We start from the raw sequence: 27,901 nt of genomic DNA, 5'->3' as shown, positions 1-27,901 counted from the left end.
CACTGCTAAATTAGGGACGGCTAGCGCAGATAGCCCTCGTGTAGCTTTGCGCGAAATTCAAAACAAACAAACAATTAATCAGTGTTGACCACATAGTCATAAAGTAACCTAAGTAAATAGCAAATGAAGTTAAAATAACATTAATATATTCTGTACTATAGGAGTTTTGATTATTAAGCTTTACCTTACAATGTTTGAAACCAAATAATGAATAAGTAATAAGCAAACTTAGAGTAATCAGGTAACATTGCTTTTATTGTAGTGAAAATACTTTAAATCTTAAACTGGTGGGTATGGCCTAAAAAACACCTTATTTAATTCTTCTTACTTCTGTTGAACTCTTATTGTTTTTGGATATAAGTATGCAGAGCATTTTTGAACAGTGCATTTTGGAGAGGTGGATCATTTTTACATTGCATTACATAGGAAACGTGATAATTTGAACGAGTAGGTCTTGATATACCTGCAATTTTGAATTGTAGTGCTGTTATTTATTTGCATATTATTTATATTTTGTACCTATATAACTGCATAAATGTGATGCTACTTTTCTCATTGGAGAAAGAAGTGAGATGTGTCAAAGATACTTTCTTTCCCTTAGGATTACATAGCATTGAAACTGATCACTGAGTGATGTTTTTGAGCATTATGCAAGTAGTTTTCATACTCTGACAACAAAAGCGAGTAATCCACCAATATCTGTTGAAGACTTTAAGGTCAGAGTTCAAGTGTACATACTATGTTGGGAGCAGAAATAATATTATTGAACAGTATATAATGATATGAAAATGTTCACATAAAACTTTAGAAAAATATAAATAAAGGAGTTTTACAAAATTCAGAACATTTAACTAATATCAAAAATGGGCACATTTAATTTCATATTCATAAAGAAATAAATTATAGTATCGGTGCTCCCAATAAGAGTCATACTGGCACAATTCCCAACCAAAAATCAGCCAATTTACGGCCTTAAAATGTTGAAAAGTTATTTTGCTGCTGTATAAAAACAAATATGGTTCTAACTGTTTAATGGGAGTACAGTAGGCCCATTCTTTTAGCTTTCTGAAGTTCTGTGCAAGATCTGTGCAGTTCACACAGTAGAGCTGCAAAAAATAAGTGCTAACTGCCAAATGTTTCTATTTGTGCTTTCGTGAATGATCCAATTTTGTGTAAAAAAATAAAATAAAATGTTGTTATTTGTGTCTATTATTTGTTAAATGAAACCTGTACCAAATTTCACTTTTTGAAATATAAAATAATTCATAATTAGTTAGATTACTGTTGGACTTTGTAAAAAATTTAAAATTATGCCTGCTTACAGAATTATGAGTGATTACTCCTTACAAAAAATTATCTGGAGCACTGAGTATGTTTATAAGCTAAATTAGTAGCCAATTATTATGAACAGCAACATTTTTCAAAAAGTACAGAGATCTGTAATATATAACTTGATTAAGTATTAGAAAAACTATCAGATTTCCAGAGATCAGTTAGTATTCATTGAACAGTTATAAACAATATCAAAATAATTTAATGAAAAAGAAAACTGCTGTGAAACATCCACATTCAACATTATTTGGTCAAATAAAATTGGAAAGTCTGATCACTGTACATGAATATTATTGTAACAGCTAGTCATAACTACTATATTATATATACCTACAGTAGTTTTTTTATAGTCAAGCCTTCAGAATTTCAAAATGTCTGTATAATGCTCATTTAAATACTCAAAAAATATTTATGTTATTGGATTTCCCAATTAGTAGTCTGATTATACTCTGCCATCTAGTAGAAAAAAATAAAATTAACCACATGTTATCTATGTAACAGCAGTGTTTTGGTATACATACATGGTAGTATGAATACATTATGTCTGGCTGCTTTGTTTTGTGAAATAACTGCCTCATACTCATGAGTATCCCGTGACTGCCACTGTACTTGGACATATATTTGCAATCCAGGTGATCCAATTTTGTCACCTGGTCATGTTGTCCAGTAGAAATATGCAAGTCAAGATGAATCCCAAAAGCATCAACTTAAACTTTCTGGTGAAACAGTTGATAGTTCAAACAATAAGAAAATGACATGAACAACATCGCTTGAGTAATACAGAAATGTAATATAAAAGGGTAAACATGTTAAAAAATAAAACATTGAAGTAATCACATATAATAAGGTACTGTTAATCTCGTCAAAAACATATAAAACTATAGGAGGAGTCATATACCACTGTAGTATAATAGTATACAAAGGTTTAATTTTCTTGCACGTAGTTAGAGAAATATGGTACATTGCATTTTTTTCAATCTGTTTTTTTCCATAATTCTTTTAGACATTTTTCTGCTATAATATTTATTTGTATTGTAAATACAAAGAATGTTTTTATATTTAATCTTTTATTAATTTTCTTAACTAATGTAGAATTTTTTTTCTCCCTCTGGTTTCAAAAGGATAAACAATGAAGTAAGTAAATACTAGTGCATTATTGTAATGTTTGTTTAAACATATTTACATGTATGCTCGATTGAGTCAGCACTGGGTCACAGGCAAGGTAGTTACATAAGTCTTTTCTTATTTTTACACTCACTTGTGTCAATGTTTAAGTTTTAATATTTAAAATGATCTGTGTCTTTATCTTGGAATGTGTTCTTTCAGACTGCATGTTGGAAATATTTAACACCTAAACAATGTAAAAATAAATGAAAATTGAATTCAAGCTTTTTTCTTAAAACATATTTACTGATAGAAATTATAAACTCCAATATTTTTGTAACTTGTTTGGCATTAATAGAATTTTATTAGATTTTGAACTTGCTCTGTTAATATAAATGCTTATAAAAAATCAAGTCATTTGAGGTTAACTTTTTATAGCAGTTTTTAGGCCTATTGATTTCCAGTAGTTTGCCAGCTGTCATGGTCAAACCATAACTTAAATGCTTCATTACTAGAGAATTGATAGATATTTAGGTTGTGGCTAAAATACAATTTTAGTATTTAATTACCAGGCATTTTTCTAGGCCTAATTTTGTTTTAGCAGGTTACAGGATCTTAAGTACTATTTTTCATTTGAATTATATTTTCTAGAGTGCCATTCTCAGTTAATGATAACAGTCAATTCTTAAAGTTAGAATATGATTCTACTCAAAGCATTTAATAAAAATGAGCATAAAATTGCAGAATTTTTATATTTCAACATTTAAGAGAGTAACACAACCAGAGTTAGGTTTAAGAATACAGTGATGAAAAAGCTTGTAAATGATTCTGCAAAGTATTCCTTTCACATTTAGTATGCTTAATCATTAAATTTGTTCATTAGGAAAAAAAAAATGCGTAGACAATCTGTAGAAAAAATTAAGTAAATTGATATTTTTGTGTTAATAAAGGTATTAAAAGTTTTCATATTAAATACAGGAGCATAATAATAAGGAAACAGAGATAATAGAGATAATGAAACTTGTATTAAACTGTACAAAACTGTTACAGAATAGGTAGAATATGTAACATTATATTTAGATAAGGGAAACAATTACTTATAATGTCAATCAATCATCATCTTCCCACTCTCCACTTGAATCTTAGATAAATCAGAAATCTGACTATTAGTCATGCAAGTTGAAATGTAAATTATTTTGATTAGTCATTAGATTTACACCATGCATGTATTTATAATGGTTTCACAGAATCTTGTCTCAGCTGTAACTTTGAAACAGTGATGGGCAACAATTAAATTTGTTACTGCAATATTATCACATAATTTTTGTACTTATCAGAATAATGTAGATTCTCAGTTTCAAAAGAAATGAGAGGATTTGGTAACCTGTTTGTAATTTTCCATATCTAAAGTTGCTGATTTTGAACGTCTATTAAAAACAAAAAAATCAAAGATATAAGTGCATATAGAAGTTTGTATTTCAGTTACTTAACAGTTATGACTAGATAACATCGTACCTGTACATCTTGACCCAAATTTTGAAGTGACCTTAGAAACCAGTTCATATATATTTCCTATAAGCACAGTATAATATCAGATGTCTGCTTTTCACATTGCAAGTAGTATGGACCTCAGGTGTAGGAGTTGAAAGGGTTGTTGAAATGTTAAAGGGTTCTTGTTCTTTTAACTCTACTTTATCACTGTTATATCATGTTACTTTATTGCCAGGTACCCTATTATGGCTGTTTTTTAGATGTATGGCATAATTCACACCACTCTAAGCACAACATAAGTGAATCAAAGTAGGCTCAGTTTTAGTGTAACTAGTTTATTGGTGAGTCAGGAAGTGTGCTATTTATAAATGCTTCTTTGATGACCATAGGCCATCCATACAAGTATCGGTTGTAGTCAGCATTCTGCCACTCGAACTGAGCCACCACCAGGTAAAAGCATTAATTCTATGAAAGCAGTGTTTTAAAAGGCAATAAATTTCAAACATGAAAAAAAATGGATTCCATGTCACTAATTTATATGTAGGAGTATCATAATAAAAAATACTTTCTGATTGAGAACAGATCATGGCATGTCCTAGTTTTTATTGCATTTTAATCCTGTCACTATTAGGATATTGCTATACAGTAATTATTATTAAGAATTTAGAAAATTCAACATATTTTTCAAGATAAAATAAATGTAAAAACAAGCAGTATCATCTTTATACTAATGAATTATTGATTGTATAATGTTAATCCAAATTTATACTTCATATATTTTTGTGGGAATGAGTAGGAATACATCTGTATAAATAAGTACAGCTCCCCTATCATCACTACTTTCCTCATTCAAATCCCAGTTGCGTACAAATCTTGTCATGATTCAGATGCCAGCAAAATGCCATGCAAGTAATATGGTTCTTCTCCACAGCTTTCTTGACTTATAATTATAATCTAAGGTTGAAACATTCCCATACAATTATTATGTTAAAAATAAGCTGTCAACTCTACCTTTGTTTTCCCCATTATCAAAGGCACGACACATGCTGATTAACTACCATATGTTCTATCAGCTGATTCACTGAGAGCAAGAACATGTAACTAAATCAACAGGTGTTTTTATGATGGCAAGTCATCCATACATTATTGGATCATGTTACACAAGACAACATACTTGCTTGGATAATTCTAAGTATTAGATCTATAGATAAAACACATGGGAGACAATTAATTAAAAAATAGATTTAACCAAAAAATACCTGCATCTCTTGCTTTTTTTTTTAACAGTGCTCGTTTTCCCTAACATTTTCTTGCATGCTGCTTATTTCTGTGACATTTTTTCATGTACTAATTAATATTAACTTCCAACCAGAGCAAACTACATACTTAGAACAAAACTAAAATTCAACCTGGAAATTGGTATGGCTAATTAAATATACTTACGTTTATACTTATAAAGATAGTCTAGTTCATTTATAAACATATTTTCCATAAATAACATCTTTATAGCTCGAGAGTGTATGTATATGGCAACAAATTATTTATAAGCATCTCCTTCACTATCTTCCAGCTGTTAATGAACAGACTGACCACAAGGTTATCTTCTAGGAAGATTAACTTTATTTAGTACAGCTTTTGTAAAATTAAAATGTAATAAATATAAATTTGCTTGTGCTCATTGCTCACACAGTGTGGATTAACTTTGGTTAAAAGTTTAGTTTGCTTTTGAAATTACAGGGTTAAATTTTCTTTCGTACAGGACATTTAATTTTATAATGCAGAACTATTTTTTAACTACCTTTCTTTACTATTTATTCCTATAAGATGTGTCTCTGTGAAGTGTGATTTTTTTAAAAACTGATTAATGAATATAATCTTTAAAAAACAAATCATAAAATAAGTACATTTTCTGACCCTACATTTTGAGTGGCATTTTATTGGATCATGAAATTACACTTTTTTGCATTTTTCTGAAGGTACTTGAGATGAATTGGAACATTCCATAATTGCAACAAGCTATGTGATAGACATGCTAATGAGTAGACATGATTGGTAAAATTATTGATAAATTTTTGTACTGTATCCAAAAATGATGATTACAATAATTAATTTTAGATCAATAAACTGTAATTTTATCTTTTTTGTTTTTTTTAAGATAATGACTATCGTAAATACTGATGCAGTATATTGTTCATCACTATAGTACATTGAATTGAGTCACATAGCTTAAACTATGCCATATTTGTCATTAAACATGCTAGACCCCAAAGAAAACAGTTGAATATTTCATTTTTGGAGAATCTTGGGGCAAATATGATCTGGCCAATCAGAACATGCTGTTGAAAATTGGCCACTGGTGTCTTAAAGTGTCATTGACAGAACATGTGATCACTTTTAAACCAATGGTATATGTACATAGACAGCTAGACAAGGCAGACCATCAACCACAACAGAAGCAGACAAATACTACCCCTTGGTGTGGGCAGGAATAAGCATTGATGGACATAATTACCTTTGGATTCTATGGAATGGCACCTTTAATGTTAATGCTATACAAATTATAGGGAACACATCCTACACTCACTTTGTGTTGTTATATGATGTTCTAATTGGTCCTGACTTCAGCCAAATACATATTCCTTGAGTGGCGTCCTGATTAAGTGGCTTCACGGCTTCACTCTACACACTAAAGCTACCTTGGATAACACTCTTTCAGAGGATAAGCTGAATATACCTCGGGACATTATCAACACTGATTTTAAGACTGTACTATTGATGGCAGACTGCCTTTAATTTAATGAATTTGTGGTGACTATTCTTTATACTAAAATAAAATGTCACAAATTTCAAAGGCTTAGGAACATAAACTAATTGACCAATTATTTACATTTCAGATCACGTGATTGATCATCATCAGACTGATTTACATGCAAGTTAACTGAAGGGATGATTCTTATTTAAAGAAACACATTAAGCTGATATAGTAGGAAATTAAGAAACAATGATTTATAAAGACAATTACATTTACTGTAGAAAATATACTTCATGTTTTGTCTATACCTTGGTTTGTTTTCCTCAGCTAGGGCAAAAAACTAAGCATACAAGGTTTATATGCAAAGCCAATGTTGTGTGAGAATACAATTTATAAATCTTAAAGGGGATGATTGACCTTTCTTTATGACAGTAAGATTTTTTTTTTAGTCTTGCCATAACCACAATTTTATAAATTTCAATTATTATTTAATTTTCTGGTTGATTCAATTAAGAGGTTAACCATTTAAACATGTTATTCAAAGCACATAAAACAGTTTCGTATAAATTCATGGTGTTATTATTAATGCCAAAGTCAATCATTGATATTGAATGTCCCTTAAACCAAAGTAAGTTGACCCAAAATCAACTATAATAGGTTAACAAAAATAGCTGTTGCTTAGTTTGCATATCGATATGTATATATAATTTGAATAGTTGTATAATGTATATGATTTCTGTCCATGTGTTGAATAGGAAGAACAGTCTAAAGGAAAACCCAACTATGAACACCTTACTGAAGATCTACATGTTTTAATCCAAGTAGAGGACACTCGAAATCGAGCCACTCTAAAAATAGAACATGCTAAGAATGAAGTAAAGAAACTTCTAATTCCAGTGGTTAGTTTTTGATTTTTCTCTGCAGTTTTGGCTTTTGAAGTACATAATTATGCATAAACCAAAGCATACTAAATCTTTCATAATAATAATAAAAAAAGTGGATTTTTTGAGTTTATTTATTATTAACATTAAAGAAAAATTTGTGTTTGGTTATTATTAGAAATTTTCCAATCCTACTTTGATTAATATTAAGAATAGTTTTTAACGAATAATTCATTATAAAATTGTTATTTTACAAATGTTTAAGTGATTAGTTATACTTTAATGGTTTGCTATTCGATTTACATGACTTGATTATGTGTGTAATATATCTAACTAAGAGCTTTGTTTTAGTTCAAGTTCAGTTTAATTATAGGAGGAGATAACAATATGAAAATAATTTGAAGATTGTAATTGCTTTAGTTTTAACATTTCCCTGATTGTTAATGTTTAAATCAAATATTTAGACTGAAGGAGAAGATGAATTAAAGAAAAGGCAGCTTATGGAGCTAGCTATCATCAGAGGCACTTACAGAGAGAGTGGGACAAAAGTTACTAGTAAAGTTCATTCATTTTATTATTTAACCACATTAATTACATTAATTTTATAAGTGTTTTATAACCTCTCTTTAGTTTGTTTAAATGAACTGAACTTCATAACAGTGCTTATATCAGTTTTAGGTATTTTATGTCAGACTTTAAAATTGAAAATACATATCTTGTGAAATATTAAAATAAAACATTACTTCAAACATGTGAACCATTGTTACCGTGTGTACTGTTTTGGCTTGTTTCCCCCCTTGAAAGAAGTTTTTGTACACTTTTCAAGTGCAAGTTATTATGTGTTAAAATGAGATGACTAGTAATTTTATCTAGGAAAGTTTTTTTTTGCGATGTGAAATAAAGATTATTAACAGTTGTAAATACATGTAAATACTATTTCTTGCACATAGTATAGCCAAGTGAATAAACTTTGACTACAATAAAATGAGTATTATTTCTTGGCACTTGTGTATAATGTTACAATAAAATGCATAAGTTTAAGGTCTTTTGTTAGGCTTTCATCATTAGAAAAAAATAAGGAACACGTACATCAAAAATGTTCATCTCAGCATACCTAGAACTGGATATCCACAATTTTCATAATCCAGTGCTATGGATTATAAATGAAACATATTATGTGTACAAATCTTAATGGCCATCACTTAGACATTCAGTTACCACCTTAGAGCATCATATACCCAGTGTAAAGGCCATATAAAGTCATATTGTAGCAGTAGTAGATACAGATATGCGTTATGAAAGTTGTAGCACCCAGAATTGAAATACACTAAATAACACCTTCAGATGATGGAAATTTTAGAAGAGGAAGAATATTCAATGAGAAAGGTTGCAATCTAACTTCATGTTTCTGCTAGTACTGTATGAAAGACATGCAGTAGAGTACAGGAACTGTGCACGTATTCGAAATGACCTGATATTGATGGGAAATCCAACCTTACTGACACTGATATCAAATACCTACCAATGGGTTCACTTCCCACCATCATAAGGTTTACCAGTAAAAAAAAGAAACTTGTCGGGGATCTGGATGAGATAACAAGTACGCAATGACAACTAGAACTGTATAAGAAGCTGGTTGGTGTGGCCTCAAAGTATATATTGTTGTTGGAAAAACACTTGTAGAGAATAAGCAATCTGAGACAAAAATGAGCATCAGGCATGAGAAAGAGTATGGAACATTCAATTATCTGTTGTGGGTGGCCAATGCAAACCTGTTATCAATGGTATTTAAGTTCTCTGGGGATACATGGAAGCTATAACGGTTAAAATCATGCAGCAATATTCCTCAGTTACATTTAGATAAACTGTATAGGAATACTATCACTCATTGCTAACTATTAGTCCAGACCAAGTGATTTTACATCAAATACTGTTACTGTAACATGAAGTAAATATATTTGGTAGTGTGGAAGCACCTATATTACACTATGTTAAGTTAGGCTGCTGTAGACTATGAGTAAAGAATACTATTTGTATTGCCAGTTTTTTCATATTTCTTCCAAGCATTGCACATGCTTCATGTTTAATTCTTGTAACTAATGTTTTAAGCTTTTACAAAAAGTGATTTTTGTAAACAATAATGACTTCTAATTAATTCCAGAGTTTTGACATATCACATTATACATTAACGTATTAAAATATGTGAAATTGCATATATATGTACAGTACTAAGAAATCCTTATTACCTTACTTAAGACATTTTCAAGAATTTGGGATCTGGTCATTTATGGAAACCTGTCATCATAGTTTTATAAAATAGTTGGAACTTGCCAAGTTATTGATGAGATCTGAAAAAATGTAGACAGAATTTTAAGAATTAAAAGTTTTTTTATCTGTTAACTTTCATGAGAAAATTCTCATCAAAATATTGGAATGATATGAATTGTAATATAAACATGTTAAATGATTTAATAATACATTAAAACTTTAATAGGAACATATGAATATCTGTAGTTAAATGAGGAAAATATACATGTACATGTAAATTTAATTGATCAGTATATACGTTTGTCTATCACATGGTGATATAAGAGTGAACAGAAGACAAAACCAGATTATAAAACAGTTTTTTTAGTTGTACTTAGATGTAATTTAAACATACCAAGGAAGGTTGATTGTGTTTCAGAAATTAAAAGTTTGGAGTGCACGTAGTACAAATGACATGGTATGTTTAATCAGCTTTGTGGAAAATATTTTAAGTGCTGTAAAATTTAAAGTACAAGGAAGCAAGCAGCATTATAGATTGTTTTGTTTCAGTTTAATAACTTGTGTATTTATAATGTTCCATCATTAAAAATTGTACTGTTTAAAAAAAAATTTTTTTTTACATGTTAAAGTGTGAAAGCTAAAAATCATTATTACTTGTGTTTTGCCTATAGTGACAGTGTGTAACATAGCAAAATCATTATTACTTGTGTTTTTGCCTATAGTGACAGTGTGTAACATAGCAAAATCACTATAGCCTTTGTATATACTTACAAAATATAATTTTGTTCATCTTAAAATAAATAAATAGGTTGAATACATTATTTTAAACTATTTTAGAGCCTTTATGTCATTGCAGTCCATGTTGCCATGTCCAACTGTGCTCTATCTGATGTATCTTGCAGTATGATTTCCATTGCATAAGGCTGTTATGTCTAAACCCCACCACTTCTCCCTCCTTCATTCTATTATCCATTTAGTATACAATTATGACTGTTTCCCAGCACACATCAACAGTTCATTGGTACAGAAATCCATAGGCACTGCATTCAGTGTCTTGACTGATATGTTTGTATGAAATAGCATGAATACCCATTTCATTCACATTTTCAATCTGCTTGAAGTATGTGATGATTAATGGGAGGTTTAACTAGAAGCCTTCTTTATGTAAACTCGTGCCTTATTTGCCTTGTTTACAGATAAGAGTTCTTTCTTGATTAGGTTGTGTACTGTTGTGTGGGACACATGTATGGCTTTTGCCAATGATCTTTGTGTTTATAGATTCTCCCCTTTAGCAATGTGCCACACTATGCTTAACACCACTAGGGGTATTTGTTGCAGGTTTCTACAAAAATTGTTCTGGTGCCCCAAGTTGGTCTATATTACTTTCCAATTCCATTAAGTACAAGGAATATCTCCATTTTGGAAATTTCAAGTCTTCAGTTTGAACACATCTTTATGATTTGGATGTATGAATATCTTGCATTAGAAAGGGCTGATTCATACTCTTCCAAAGAGCAACCAGTTTTTGGTGGCATCACACTACATATGATCAATGTCAAAATGTATGTCTGATACATGCCATTCCACGGCAACTGTCTCAACTGATCTTGTCATGTGACTTGCTGATTTGCACCCCCAGTGGCCCAGTGGTAAGTCTGAAAACATGACAATATAAAATGGTTTTCAACACCTGTTGTGGGCAGAGTACAGATAGCCCATTGTGTAGCTTTTTACTTAGCTTCAAATGAATAATAATGATGATTTATATATTCAAAATCATTATAACCTTGTGTACTCAATCCTCTGTATACCCTTTTGCTGTTTTACTCAAAATTCTAAGAATTACCCATTTTATGAAAATGCTTATCTTGGAAACAGTTATACTTCAACATTAAAAAAAAAAGAAATGTGTGAGTGGATTTATTTAAGATTCTCAGATTTAAGTTATATGTGTGAAGTTAAAGTGCAAATTGAATTGTATGTACTTGCATTAGTCTGAAACTGAGTTAAATGTAAGTTTAATATGCAGAAAATATATAATAATAGGATGTATTTGATTATTGAAATTGTTTTCTTTTTATAAAAGTAATGCTATACCACAGTCACAGTTCTAAGTATATTGTGTTTAATCAGTTTTGCATTAAAAAATATTTACAGACTAAAATTTGTTATCTTTCTGGCTGATGCTTGTTACCAGCTGACAAGTTATAAACATAGGATTTAAGGAACACTTGAGATCTGACATAAACTTTAATCAGTACATTTGTGTCTTTTTTTTTTTATTTATACAAAAGACAAGTTCTGTCAAATTTTATATTGTAAAAGGTCACTTTTGTGTTTCAAAGTCTTCTAAAATGTAGTTAGTGTTATTTTATTGCATTTTTATTTCATATAACCTCCTAGAATAGTAGAAACTAACTTTTTGTATTACTGTATGCTTGTCCAAAACTAAATAATTAAGTGGAATATTGTGTAGTAGATATGTAATACTGACTGTAATGTTTAAAAAAAAAAAGATTGCACTTGTTATGTTTCTTTTAATAGCTCAATGGATTTATTCATTTCAGAGTCAGAAATTCCTCAGTTAATGGCTCCACCAATAACACTGGGAGCCCCTCTTCGCATACCTAACCCAATCGGAGCACCTTTAATCCTTTCTCCTCGACATCCAGTGCCAACATCTAATTCTTTGGTGAATGGAAGTGTTCCTACTCAACTTATCAACCCTGCAGGTGGAGGCCTCATCTACTCTCCTTACACAGATTACCAGTATGCTGCACTTACATCACCCTTCTTAGCTCAGTATCCAGGGCTTGACCATTCTGCTGCTGGTGGGTTGTTGGATTGACAAGAGTTGTATTTTATTGCAGTCATTTCCTTCAGTTGAATATATTATAATATTCTTACTTATGTTGAAACTTTAAATGGACAGTGTTTTTGTCAAGACTATTTTACTACCTTTAGTAGCAAATTATATTTTTTTTATTGCCAAGTTTAATTTTTATTGTTTTTCAGAAAATAAGTTATTTTCTTGTTTTCAGAAGCACTATTGAGCTTTTCTCTCCTACTTTTTTCTTGGGGGGGGATAATATATTTTTAAATTTATATTTTTTTTAACAAGTTTCCTGATTCTAGAGAAAATTGTATATATTTTGCTGTTGTTTTATTACTAGTTAATTTTGTTCATATATTTATGTTGATATATACATATATTAAGTAGTTTAAATAATATATAATATTATTTAGACATTTATCAGATTAATTTTTGGTTTCTGAGATAGAAATAACTGATTGAGTTATGTATAAAAAGTATTTGTTGGTATGTTGAACAAGTTGGGTAACTAAGATGTATATTTCTAGATTTAAACATTGAAAAATTTTAAGAGAAAAAAAGATACAATACTGTGGAAAACCTAACACAGTAAGATTCATTTGGCAATCATAGCTCAATTGTCTTAAGTTGGGTTACATACCATTTGTAATTTATGGTAGAAAAAAAAAGCAAAGCAAAAGTAAATTCCAGTTTATTGTTTTCATGTAAAATTCAACATTATACTTTGTTTTAAGCATGCATTCTCAGGAATCAGAAAAATTAGAATTTAGCAGTCAGTTATTATTATCTTACTAGTCTTAGATGCATGTTTTCAATTCTTTGTTGCCTGTTATAGCAACTGTATTGCAGGGATTAGGAATGTTGACCATGCATAATTATCAAGGAAGTCAAGGCACATTGGGTAAGCATAAGTATACTATGTAAAAACATGCTAAGTATTTGTAAAGGAGCAACATTCTCAAACTTTAGACTTACCACAAACAGTCATTAGTTTCTAGGTTTTTCCAGCATAGTTGCTTGCTTACACAATCAGTATGATGAGTGTTTTTTAGTTAATTTTCTCAGCTTTGCTTTACTGCAGGGAATTAGTATGACATAGTAAGAGGAATGATAAATAAGTGAATAATCCAGACACATAAACTGTAAAACATGCTGGAAAACTGAATGGTAGTTCTCATTAACTTTGCCTTTTCTTAATTTCACTTTTGATAAATAATATTCCAGAGGAGTAAATCTTAAATTTCTGTCATCAGTAATTTATATCGTTTTCATAACTGTTTATGAAAGAATTAGTCCTAGATGAAATGTTCACTGAGGTATAGGCTTTTCTTTAGCTACTATTTGAATATCTGGTGTTCTGTGTGTTAATTATGTTTGAAGGTGTCTAGTGGGGGTCATGGAGATAATATTTATTTTAACATTAAGTAGATCTACAAGTATGCTCATAGCAGGACTCTCCACAGCCCATCTTAACATATCAGTACTGATACACTTTCATTTTTTTCTGGTATGCTTTCATGTGCACTGATACTCTAAAATATATACCAGACAATATTCTTTTGACAAGTAACTGCATCCCTAATAAGATATTTCTTATGTATCAAGCACAAGCAAGTATTATTGTTTTCCTGCATACCACAAATAATTACAACGTTTGGATGCATCTATAATACAAGAAATATGCAAATTTGACATGGTGTGCACTCTGGTTCCTGTTGCTGTAATTTTTAGGTCTGAACCATTGCAATTAATTTGTGTAACTCTCCATACAAGTATCAATTTCTGTGCTTGTTACAAGGTTTTACTGAATTAAATTCAAAATTTAATGAAACTACTTTATTATCATGGTATACGTATAAACTTCACATCAAAACTTAGCTAATAATCCACATTTTAATAATATATAAGTTTTAAGATCCTAATTTTATAGGGCATTATTAAAAAGAAAATCATCAATTCCCCCTAGTATGAGAATTGTGACATTTGCTCTCTAGGTCTTCTTTCATCTTCTCTAATCTATTTTCCACCTCTCTGAGAAGTACGAAATTTAACATAAATCACTCATTATAATGTTGTTATTAGTCAAGTAAAGCAGATTTTTGAATAGCCTTCAATCCTGTTTGGTTACAGAGGCATAAATTAGAAATTCAGACCCCCTCTTTCCATGCCCACCTGTCACATCCTTTCTTACAGAAATAGCCAGTAGTTCTCTCTGATGGTTAATACTACATTATTTATAACAAATATAAAGCCAAAGTTCCAAAACATACATACCTCCGCTGACTAATAGCTATTTCTCAATATTCATTTTTGCCATCTAATGTTGTGTTCACTTGCTCTAGTCTCTATATACCCCACTCGGCTGCCCTCAGCAATATCTAATTTGCAAAACTTTACACCGGCCCTTATGCGCCCTGTATGCAGGTACTGTATATAAGAATTGTGTGCAGACAATAAAATCACTTTTTCTCGACAAAACGCGAGCATCCAGACTAACGTTTTATGATTTACATTTTCTTAGTTTTCACTTTCTAATAATCAGGAATTCTTTGTTTTCTTATCCAAAGATATATTTCATTGAACTTGTATTTTGTTTTTTGCATGGAAGCTGTCAGTGACCTGATTCAGGGTGATATGGAGTCCTTCATGTGGCCTGGGGTTATCTCTGGGAAGTGCTGATTTGAATTTTCATTCTGAAACAGGATATTCTGGGTAGAATTTAGACTCCCTGTTTTCTGCTTCTTCTTTCACCAGAGCTTCTTCTCCTGATGACTCATCTAATCAGCCACCTTCTGCCTAATTGGGACTTTCGGGTTGTCTTACATGCTTTATCACATTACCCCTTTGAACCCATGGCCTCCTGTTCATTATATCACCTTTCTCTCACAGTTTATTTTTTATTGCTGTTAGCTTCCAGATGCTGTCATTTGGATTTATTTGCTATACATGTTCAGTGGACTTTCCATCATTCTATCTATGTTTTGCTCTATCCCAACTGATCATTTATTCCAAAAAACTCTCGCTGCTACAGAATGTAACCAGTCTTTTTCTGCTATTCATTTACCTGGAATTTCTCATCTTTACAGTAGATCAAACCCGGATCGTTTGTTATGTCCCATCAGGGAGCTCAGATGTTAGGTGCCTCGTATGGAACAGTTTCGAGGCCCTAAGAACAGACTTTTTATTTATTGGGATCCTGCAGTGTCCAGGGATTTATCACCTGTTACTTTAACCAGATGGCTTCGGAACTTGATCCATATTGCCTATTTGGGCTTATCTGTTAATGATCGCAATATACTCCATGTCACCTCTTACCAGATTCGACACCTATCAATGTCTTTGGTTGCCTGGTTGAACTGTTCTCTAGAAGATATTTTGCAGACCGGAATGTGGACTTCTCCCAACATGTTCATATTTCATTACCTTCACGATCTGGCAGTTTCCTCTTCGATGGGATTTCGCCTTCCCCCTGTGGCTGTGTTGACTACCTCTACTAGATTTTAATGGGAATGTGAATAATGTTTTATCTGACTTACAGTTATTGTTCTTTTCTTTTCTAGGGTCCCTATTGATTTCTTTTGGATCCCACTCAGTGGCGGGTGTTGCCTAGTTGGGGGTGCTTGTATTTAAATTCTGCACTAGCAACCTTTATATCGGTTCCTGGTTGCAATGGGCTCTGTCAAGATGAGGTGTTCCGTAAGACCATCTGGATGCAATTCTGGATGGTGATATTTTGTTACAATATTTCTAATAAACCGTTACTCATGGATTATCATGAGTAAATCTAAAAGGTGATTTTGCCAATCCCTGCTGATCTTATAGCTGAATCAATTGAGATCAGTTTGCTTTTAAAAAATAGGGAATGTGGTTCAATCTCCGGAGATCTGTTCCTCAATACTCCCCAATGCTTTTGTCCCCCCCCCCTTCTTCTACTAGGAAGTCCTTACCACACCAAGTTCCCAGTCACTGGGGTGGTGAACAGAGGATTTTCCTTCAGAGTGTTGAGTTTTCTCCACTCTTGGAGGGCAAAGTTGGCAACCCTCCTACATGAGTCCCTGGAAGTTTTTTCCCAGATGTTGGTAGGAGCAGGACCAACCTACATGGGAGTCTACTCGTAAAACTAGACTAGATTTGACTCTTAGCTATCTGGTGGGTAGGTGCGTGGACCCTCTTAGGAACATTGTCAGGTCTTATGTTGGTCATGCAGGGGTCCACTATCTCCTTGTAAATCCAAAATGTGATGCTGTCCCATCTTTGGCCCTTGGAGGGACAGTGTTCCACATCCTCTCCATAATTCCATGGGTAAGCAGAATTCTCCTTGTCCATTTGGTGGGGGAGTAAAGACAACTGTTTGTAAATCCAGACTGGATGAGTTCTGGACTTTGATGGAGTATGGCATATGATCCCGTCAATCCATACCTGGGATGTTGCCTTTTAGACTTCTTCAGGTTGATCAAAAGGATTGTCCACTTTGGTGTTGTTTTCTTTCTGTCGTAAATCTGGTGGTTCAAAATGCATCATTCTGTGGTTACTGGTAAGGATCCTATCACATATATATATATATCTGTGGTCCAACTGCCCTGGCCACCAATGTGGGATATGGGTACCTTGACCTCTTAAATCCAACCCGAGTTGTGGAACCTCGGCTGTTTGGTCAGGGCTGGACCATCATACTTGTATTATTTTCACCCTTTTCAATTTTCTGTAGTTCTTGGTGAAGAGCATAACTGTTCTGGATGTAGTGCAATGTTCTCCACTTTGATACTACTATTTGTGGTACTTATTTATTCTCTGCAGATGATTTCTGTATGATCTCTGTCCTCACTGGTCCCTCCACTTTCTCAATGTGGGGTTCTAGCTATTAGTGTCAGTAGAGGTATGTATGTTTTAAAAGTTATCATTTTCCTAAACTGAAAATGTATTTCCAAACATACTTACCTCCACTGACACTCTCCCTCCCTTCCTCCCCACTAAGAGCTTTTGTTAGTGACCAGAATATGGTAAGTTGCGAAAAAGTGATTTTATTGTCTGCATAGAGGATGTGTAAGGGCTGATTAAAAGTTTTGCAAATTAGATATTGCCAAGGGCAGTCGAGTGGGGTATATAAAGACCGGAGCAAGCGAACACAACGTTAGATGGTAAAGATGAAGATTGAGAAATAGCTATTAGTGTCAGAGGAGGTAAGTATGTTTGGAAATACATTTACAATTTAGGAAAATAACTTTTAATCCATCAAGTGACGTATTATATTATGTTGTTTTCTGTACAGAGAATTGTCTATTTCACTTCCAGTTCAAACTTTATTCCTGTGGGAAAGGGAAGCACCTCGATGAGCTCAGCTGAATTTTTAACAGCTATTATCATATAGCTCGAAAGCCAGGAAAATTATGACAGTTATAAAGCATTGACTGCTTTTTATTCTGTGTTCTTAGGTGCATTATGTAATTAAATAAAAAATTATTTAGTGTAGTAGTACATTAGTGTAAAAAAGTAGAGTTAAATTTCATTGACAGTTGACAGCAAAAAAGATGGCTTGGGTAAGTACTATATTTCTTGTTTTTCATGCGTATTCTTTACTTGTTATTATAAAAGCAACCGAAATGTAAAAATTAGAAACTTTTTAGGTAGATAAGGTAAAATAAAGAAAAATAATGATAATAATAGTTTTTTTCATGAGGTATGCTGTGAGCAGCTCGTGAGTAGCCCATGCATTACATGAGGTACATGTTCACCAAGTGATTTATACTTTGTGTGGTGGGATTATTAGTAAGACACAATTCGAAGGGAAATAAAACAATAACATTTAAATAGAAACAGGTGTATTTGGGATAAAGAAACGTCATTTCATGTTACAATTTGAAGTGATTCTAGAAATAAAAAAAAAGTAATTTAGATTGATTGATTTTTATTTTATGGTGGTTATGAGGTTGGTCAAATTTTATTTTGGAGATTTTGCAAATGAAATTTGACAATTTTCAGATAAAGAGAAGTATTTTCAATCTTAACATGAAAATCACTTTGCACTTGGAGCAGTCAAAACTTTGACTGCATATATTCACAGAGAAATTTTTAGTGAAAATACTTATTAAAAATTCTGATTTTTTTGTTTACAGGTGACTCTTAATGATTTTTGAAAGTTTGCAAAATTTCATGAAGACTCAAAACATTAGAAGTTATAATAAAGATTAATTTGAGTTCATGAACTCAGCTGATTCGACCAAGCCCGTAGTGAATATGTTAGATAAAATATCACCCAGTACTATGTTGTTTCACAGCCAGTTTAATTAGCTCTAGTTTTGGGCAAAAGGCCTCTTTGGCATTAAATATGGCAGGTAAAGTGTGATTGACATATTATTCTATGCTTTCTTTCATTAGTTGTTAGAACTACAAGTACAGCCTGAACTATAGCCTAATTGAACTAAATTACATCATCATGTGGGTTGCCAATTACTTTTTGGGAAACAATCACAACAGCTTACTTTAGGCTGACTAAATTCTTGCATGCTTTGCCTCTAATAACTTCTGGTAATAGTATTAAATTAATAGAAAGAAATTCTTATATTCTACCAAATTTACATTGGCAAACTGAACAATGTTTTTTGCTGCATGATAACATTATTAATGACACTGATTATGCTCATGGAAGAAAGCAAAGCATAAACTTGAATTATTCAGTGATGGATGCACATTTGAGGGGTTGATCTAGAGTCTAAGTGATAGACATAGGCAAAGATTGTTGAAGTTTAGATTGACATTGTACCTTCTAGTTGAACTTCTCAGCTTGAGCACAAAACAAATGACCTCTCATGTACTTGCATTATGCAAATATTACTTGCTTCCTATACATCGATAGAGAATCATAATTTGTGAAAAGCATTCAGTATTTAAAATTACTTCAGAAATTTCCAGTAAGTAGTTTTTATCATATGCTACTATCTGTGTGATTCTTTTTTTTTCTGTTTAAAAATTCTAAACTGGAATTATTGGAAATTCAATATTATATTTAATTTTCCAGTCAAAGAATACAAAGAATTAACAGTTGTGTATTGATGTGGATAGAAAATATTTTCTCATAATTTCTGAGCAAAATTGTGTGATTAGATACATGGTTTAATACACATTCTATAGATGCCAACCATTCCTATTTTGACTGAATCATTCTCATTTTTAATCCAAGTTTACACCATTCTGTGTAAATCTTAGGCACCTAGTGGAGCACACCCATTGTCCAAGATTAAAATTACATATAAAATTAAAAAGATTATTGAAAATATGCTTGTAATTCTTCCATATATTAAAAAAAAATACTTCAGTTGAAATTTTTTTTCCATACAAATTTTATTTTTTTAAATCTTCTACATAAAAATGTAGACAAATCACACATTAGTATGGATTTGTGAATTTTTTATTAGTATATCATGGCATTCACAGTACCCTAGGATGATAGTCAAAAAAGTTTTGGACAAATTATTACCAATTTGAGCCTTTTAACTTAAATACAAATGTAGTTTTGTTGTTTTTACCAGTTACTGTTTCTCAACCTTGGCTGTTATAGTGTGATGTAATTACCTACATCTCAGACTTGAGAAGTCATAGGCTAGTGATCTAAAGATGTTATAAAAGCTCTTTTTCTGTTCCCTTCAACTGTACAGGCCAGAGTGGCTTCTATTTCATTAGAATCTCAGGTTGAGATTGAAACAAAAGTGATAAAAGCTTTGTGTTATGTTGGTAGAAGAAAAGATATTTGTTAACAACTTCTGCCACAGTTAAAGTCATGATTTCTTTAAAGCTTGTTTTATTATTCTATACTTCATTTTAATTATGATATTGCAGTGTGATAGGAAATGTTTTTAATGGAAGAAGGTGTGGTAGAGAACTAATGACTCGGATCATTTTGCACTTACCTGGATTAAGTTGTTTCACTGGCAAGGGTACTGTTTGGTAGGCCTTATTGCCCATGTAACTACTTCAAAGAGCATAGAAAAACACCAAAATGAAATGAATATGTATGTGTGTATGTGTGTGTGTGTGTGTATATATATGTATAAAAATGAAGACAAGATTGGTTGAAAAACTTATTACATATAATAAAATGAAAATTAAATTAAATGATTTAAACAATTTGACTTGCTTATAATTCTAATATAAGAAAAAGCTATTTTTTATTCTATGCCAATGATCAGGAACAGGAAAAAAAGAAATGAACAAATGTAAAGTTAATAGCTAACAATACCCTTAAATTGATGGTGAAAAGAACAATAATATATCAAAAACAACAATTACAAAAGGCCTGATATGGAACTCTTGCTGTGCATGGGTGTTGCAAAATAAGACTGAATATACACTTCTGACTGGCTATGCATTAGATTGTCCAAAGTACATAAAAACCAAGCATTTTGTTCACATTTCTCTGCTGATTTCATTATGGTACATTATGAATATTTTATTACATGTTGAACAATTTTTACATTTTATCAAACCTATGAAATAGAGGAATAGTAGAATTTATTCTTGCTCTACATCAGTCCAGCAATACATCACTCCACTCCTATGGGTTGTGTGGTTATTTACCCATTTTTATTCATAACTTTCTACTCAACAGGCAATTCTAAGTCAATGTGTGTTCAACCTTTTCTCATTCTTTCACACAGGAACTTGGAGTCCCTCAGGACTTTGTCTTGAGTTTCACACTTTTCATTATCAAGATTAATGCTATCACTACACAACTTCCTCCTACTGTTGCAAACAGGCTCTGTGTCGATGACTTGCACATCTTATGTCGGTTGTCGAACATGAGGTTTATTGAGAGGCAGCTTCAGACTGCCCTCAATTGCTTGTTGAAGTTGACCACGGCAAACAGTTTTATCATTTCTTTCTCCAGAACCATTTGCATACACTTTTCCTACCAACAAGGTTTACACCTGGATCATGAGCTCAGTCTCGGTGATGTTGTTCTTCCCATGGTTCCTGAAGCAAAGTTCTTGGGGCTCATTTCTCATATCAAGCAGCTACATGTCAAGTGTACAAGGGCACTGAACATCCCTTCCACCTATTGTGGAGTGGATTGATGTTCTATGCTCAAGATCTATCATACCCTCAGTTGATCCAAACAAACTAGACTATGGGTCTATGGTTCTGCCAGGGCCTCTGTCTTGAAGATGTTGGACCCCATTCACCATCGTGGGCTACAGCTCTGTACAGGGGCTTTCTGCACTTCTCCAGTCCAGTTTGTACATCGAGTCCAACAAAACCTGCTCTTAATCTCTGCCATTTGAATTATGCAACTAAACTTTGATCTTTACCACAGCATCCCACCTGGGTTTGTGTCTTCCTTCCACAGTGGGTTATGCTCTTTTGGTATAAATGGTTTGCCATTCCTCCTTTTGGCCTTGATATCCAGGTGCAGCTGGCTAAATTGGGTCTGACATTGGATGATGTTGCTATCTCCAATGATCAGCCCATCCCAGTTGGGAGTAACCTCCTTACTCAGGTGACTCTAAAAAAATTCACAAGTGGGGATGGTTATAAGCAGAACATCTTTCGAACCATTCTTCTGTTTCCATATTTACAGATGGTTCAAAATCAGGTGACTCTATGGGCTCTGTCATTGTTTGTTGTGGCTCAGTGGTTGCTTGCAGGATCCCCTCTACAGTTTCTGTGTTCACTGCTGAGTTGTAATCCATTCCTCTTTCTCTGGATCACGTAGGAGCAATGCAGTAAACTGATTGTACCATTTATACTCTTAGATCTCTACTGGCCCTGGAATTGCTTAATATTAGTTCTCACCCTGTTCTCATTGATATTCAACAACGACTGGCCCATTTTTCTCTATCTTGCATTACTATCCAGTTTTTCTGGATACCTGGCCATGTCAGTATTCGTGGGAATGTGCTCGCTGATTTTGCAGCTAAGTCCATCTGCTCTGGTGTTGTCACAGCCATGACTGTCCCATATATGGACTACAATTCTGTATTCAAGGCATGGCTTTGCATCAGCTGGCAGTTGATTTGGAGTGAGCAATGTCATAACAAGTTTTTCCAGATCAAACCTTTTGTTGCTTTTTGGCCGTCTTGTCTCTGTAAGGATAAGGAGGAATTTGTCCTGGCTAGGCTATGCATTGGTCACAGATTTTTTACTCATTGTCTTCTTTTATCTGGGACTTATCCACCAATGTGTGGCCTTTGTAACACTGAAATCACAACAGTAGACATTTTACTATTGTGCCATCGTTACGACCATGAGTGACGGCACCATTTTAGACATATTATCTATGGGTCTACCCCTGACATTGGACAGTGTCATTGGCGATGGTGACACTGTCCAACTTGATTGTGTTTTTAAATTTATCCGAGCCATTGGCCTTTTTTATTCTAGTTCAGTCTTAGAATTTTACTTTTAAGATTTATACCAATTGTTTGGCACAGATAGCCTAGTTGCTTTGTGCCAAAAAATGCCAAATAACCAATCAGTACATCACCTTGAACTGATGATGTGTTGCAATTTGCAATACCATATCTGTCTTGCCTGTCTTGGTCTTTTTATAGTTCTTTTTTAACTGGAGCTGAAAGGAGGAGGAGGAGTTTTCTGATCTTTGGTATCAAGCTATTTTCATTTCTTTTTCTAAGCCTGGGAATGATCTCAAAATTCCTTGTAATTGGATAACTTACTTTGACCAGCTGTCTGTGTAAAGTTTTGGAAATTATAGTTAATTCATGTCCTACTCTCACATACACACTATTATTTTAATAGAAAGATATCCACTGTGCATCACCTGATTCGATTTGTAACATCATTCAGGGATATTTTTCTCCAGAGTGTAAATCTGTTGATACTGTTTGATCTAGGTAGCACTTCATGCAGGAGAATTTTTGCAGCTGGTAAAGCATATTTTTCAGCTTAAGTAACCTATCATCACCAGTCACATTATCACCTGTATTACCTTGGTCAATAGCCTCCTTTAATAAGAGAGGCAGCTTCAGTTTTATCCATTTTATGGCAAAATCAAAAAGCTCTGAATGGAGCTCTTGCACCAGCAGGGATGAAACCTTACTAATAGAGAGCTTGTAGTCCAAACACCTAATCACTACAGCCAGCAGATATTTACTTTATCTCACAGTTTTACAACATTTACTAATCCTAGTGCTAATGGCATGAAGCTGTGAATTCTGTCAGCATTACCTAGCTGAGGCAGTTACCTACTTCTTTTTGGTTGTTAACAAAATATTTGAGTTTGAAATCATTCCACATAATTAGTGAGTAAGGAAGAATATTGATTAATGAAAATACACTCCACTTTTTCATCCGATCATACTTGTTTCCAGAGTTAATTTTTATAGCTAAGTTCAGAATGTGTCATCTGGTGTCACTATTGTTTACAACTTTTTCTTACACATTGTCATCCCTAAGGGTAAGTTGCTTTCCAATCCCACGTACTATACTTGATAATTTGTAATATCTTTATCTGCATGTTACTTTTCTGTATTGAATTTATCATCATTACAGTTGCTACATGCAGTATAAGTCTGAATTATACACAAATCAGAATAATGGCCAATAGTAGTAGTTAGGGGTATCAAGAAATATGTTATAGGAAGTAGTAATATAGAATAAGCAAAAATCTATATAAGAGCTGGCTAGAGTTTAAAAGAAAAAGGGAATATTAAACAGTATGTTTAGTAGGTTAAAATATGAAAAGGTGGGAAAATGTATGTGGTAGTTTGACTGTTGGTACTTTAATACTGTTTTGTTTCAAAGTGATAGTGTTAGTGACATTCTCTTTTAAGCAATCTGTGCAAGCTAACCTAATCAAAACATATCCTATACTAACAAGATGAATTGTTTTAAATCTCAGAGAGTTAGAGTTTCTATAATATGACAAGTAAAACTTATTAAATGTTGACAATATTTAACATTTTTGTTACAAATACAAGGGGATGCAAATTTTGTGCACCACAGTATTTTTTTTCTTAAGGCATACCCTGCCAGTTTTTCTCAGGTTGTAATCCACTTTTCTTTAACACTTACAGTTTTACACATTGTTGTGATTCTCTGCTTCAAATCCAGGTTGTGTGCATATATGACAAACACCAAATGTTTGGTGTATCCCAAAAAGGAAAAAAAAAAAAATAATGATATAAGATCTGGAGAGTATGCAAGCTATACTACTGGTCCATGATGTATTGTCCATCTATCAGATAAAAATGACATTCTTATATTTAATGTAGAGTGGGGCAGTGCACTGTCATCCTGGGCCAACGTGCTCCTGCAAAAGAACAAGGTAGCCTTATTGAGTGAGTGACCTCTTGATGAAAAAGGGATTAACAACATGATACTCTGTCAGGCTATAACAAACCACTCCATGACATCAGGTGCCTGCAACTCAGTGTGTGTTTTCTTCGAATAAGTATTGACGAACATGATGGTTTGTTTCACCATTAATATAAAATGTTGCCTCTTCTGTCAAAAACATCTAGGTAAAGTGTTCTTGTAGTTCCTCCTGTGCCATAAATCATTTACTATAATCCATATGCTGGTTAGAATCTTCTTTTGTCAATGTATGAGACAAGTAGTAGCTTCGAAGGATGGATGTTATATTACTTAAGAATCCAAAACAAGACTCTCTGGTGTATACTCATTTTTCTTGCAATAAAAGATATTCTACCACTGTGTCCAAAAAGTCTTCATCTATTACCATAGTATATCTTCCACTAATTTACAATTGGTCAAAGAACCAGTTTCATAAAACTTGGTGGACAATTGACCAATGCTTAAGTGAGAGTGAGGATTAATTCTCCCCTTCAGGATACCTCAAATTTTGTTGCAATCTGCAGCTGCCTTAGTTCAGGATCTCCTCATAACAGAATCACTTCCACACTATTTTTAAATAATAATGACATCCCAACCAGTTATTGTAACAGAAAAAAAGTGAAACACAAACATGACTTTGAAAAATCTTATTATGGAAGACTTACAAATACCATGAAATTAGGTTACTTCTGCACCATCTTATTGCAAGTATGGATCTTATGTATAAAATTGATATAAGTATTTTTCATGCCAAACTTCTGCTGATTTGCATTATTTTAATCTCACTTTTTTTTTTCGGTGAATTGACATTGATATATATTAATGTTTTGTCAGAAAGCTTTCTTCATCTGTACACTAGTAATTTTTTATTTGGTGTGACAGTCTCAATTTTCTTTAATACAGTGTTCATATTGATTGACACTATTTAGGGTATCTACAGAATATATAAAATCTAATAGTTTATAAAATGAAATAAAAACTGGTTGTGAAATTTGAGTATTTTGTAAATTACTTTACGACTAAAGATCTCTTTCTTGTTTCCACATATTTCTGTGTTTCTCAAATATGTACGTTGTCCATGTGCATTGTATCTGGGTATTAAATTCATTTTATGTAACATTACTGCTACTAGTGCTTGAAAACAAAATTTTGTTATGTACTACCCTCCTGAAAGCTTAAGAAGAGTTTTGAGTCTCTTTAAAGGACACTAGCATTAGACAGAAGTCCACAGAAAAGAAATAGCCCAATTGTTTCCTTGAGGATCTCAATATGTACAGTTGGAAATATGTGGTATTTTAGAAATATTATAAACAGTAGACAGTGGTAAACAAGGAACTTTTTACAGCTCTGTGCTTTGAAAGTTGTAGAATTTTACAAAGCTATAGGATGTACAAGCTTGTGTTAAAGGATTAAACACTTCAAATGTACAGTAGTTGAATGTATGTTATACAGAATAGAAATTTCTATCTTACTAAGATAGTAACTGTTGTGCATCTGGTTCTTTGAAGAAAAAAATGTATAATACTCGGAAAAGTCAGAGAATTTGAATAGCCAAATTGCAATGTATCAAATGCTCATAATTTGAAAATTAATTGCATGTATACAAAATGCTCCTTGTTAAGAAGAATTTGCTTATTAACCTGAAATATGTATTATCTCTTTATTTTGTATTGTATATGCATAATAGGTGGTGTGGCAAAGCAGCGAAGACTCTTGGGGATCAGAGATCATCCGTACACACGAACTGGATCTCTTTCATAAAATTTGGCCAAGGTTGGTTATACTTTTGTGTTTTCAAGCAACCTCTAGTAATGGTTGCTAATAAGCAAAGTTGTTACTTATCACAAAAAATAATTATTAGAATCAGGTTTTGTAATCTAAGTTGTCATATAACATCACTTTTTTTCATAGTTTAACATGTTCGTAAAACACACAAAACCACATTTAATTACTAATCTAATAGGTAACAAATTTGCTTGTAATTTTAAGGATAGGATTACATATCTTTATGAGCCTAGAAAAATATTGTGACAGTTTCTTTTCTAATATGATGTTTTTTGTTCAAAAAGCTTGCTTTCAGAAGATTGTCTGTTGAATACGTTAAGAAATTATTCTCAATTATTACATGCAGGCTGATGTACATACACTTGTGAAAGGTAAGAATTCTAAGGAAGAAAAATGTAAAGTTAAAAGTAAAGGAACTGCTTACAGTAGGAGAATATCGAGAAAAAATGTAAGTTCAAATAATATAGGGAGGAGCAGGTTAACCCTCTCAGTACAGGTAGGTAAAAGTGTGCATGTCACAATCTTTTAGAGTGTTTCATTCAAAACTTAATTAAAATACATTATTATGAATGTATATAAATAAACTTGGCATCAAAACATAGATCATGAATCAAATATTATTATTATGTAAGTTTGAAGTTCTTAACTTTATTAGGAAATACAAAACAATATCTTCAATCTGTTCTATAAGTCTTTTTACTTCTCTAATTTATTTACTGCCCTTCTGAGAAGTATGGAATTTAATGTAAATTACTCATTATGAAATAGATACTACTAAGGCAAAGCATGATTTTATAGCTTTCAGTCTTATTTGTTTATAGAGTCACAAACTAGAAAATTAGACTTACTTGCCATCCCCATCTGTCACATCCTCTGTTTCACAAATTGCCAATAGTTTTTACATGGTATACTATATTATTTATAACCAATAGAGAGCCAAGTTTTAATCTATAAAATAATGTATTATATTATGTTGTTTTCAGTACATATAATTGCATATTTTGTCTTCAGTTTGAAACTTTGTTGCAGTCTTTAGATTGACAAGCATAAAATAAGATTTAAAAGCCATTATACTAAAGCTTGAAAGCCAGAAAAATTATGATAGTTATAGGACATTGTTTGCTTTGTGCATATTACAATTGTGTGTTT

The 27,901-nt window shown here is 32.4% G+C and overlaps 1 protein-coding gene across 3 annotated transcripts in view; it reads left to right on the top strand.

The window, feature by feature from the left end:
• Nucleotides 1–27,901, top strand: part of LOC106459634 (protein held out wings-like) — a 55,895-nt gene that overhangs the window by 11,280 nt on the left and 16,714 nt on the right. The window contains exons 4-8 of one of the 3 annotated variants that reach the window (XM_013919265.2): nucleotides 7,435–7,578; nucleotides 8,025–8,115; nucleotides 12,396–12,659; nucleotides 13,497–13,562; nucleotides 26,655–26,740. In XM_013919265.2, coding sequence (XP_013774719.1) covers nucleotides 7,435–7,578; nucleotides 8,025–8,115; nucleotides 12,396–12,659; nucleotides 13,497–13,562; nucleotides 26,655–26,728 — 639 coding nt within the window. In that variant the 3' untranslated portion in view covers nucleotides 26,729–26,740. The other 2 variants (XM_013919266.2, XM_022386161.1) reach the window with 2 other exon arrangements.

The sequence above is a fragment of the Limulus polyphemus genome, unplaced genomic scaffold (genome assembly GCF_000517525.1).
Source record: "Limulus polyphemus unplaced genomic scaffold, Limulus_polyphemus-2.1.2 Scaffold640, whole genome shotgun sequence".
Lineage (NCBI taxonomy): Eukaryota > Metazoa > Arthropoda > Merostomata > Xiphosura > Limulidae > Limulus > Limulus polyphemus.
Note: the sequence above shows the minus strand (reverse complement) of the source record. Positions and strands in the feature narration are given on the sequence as shown.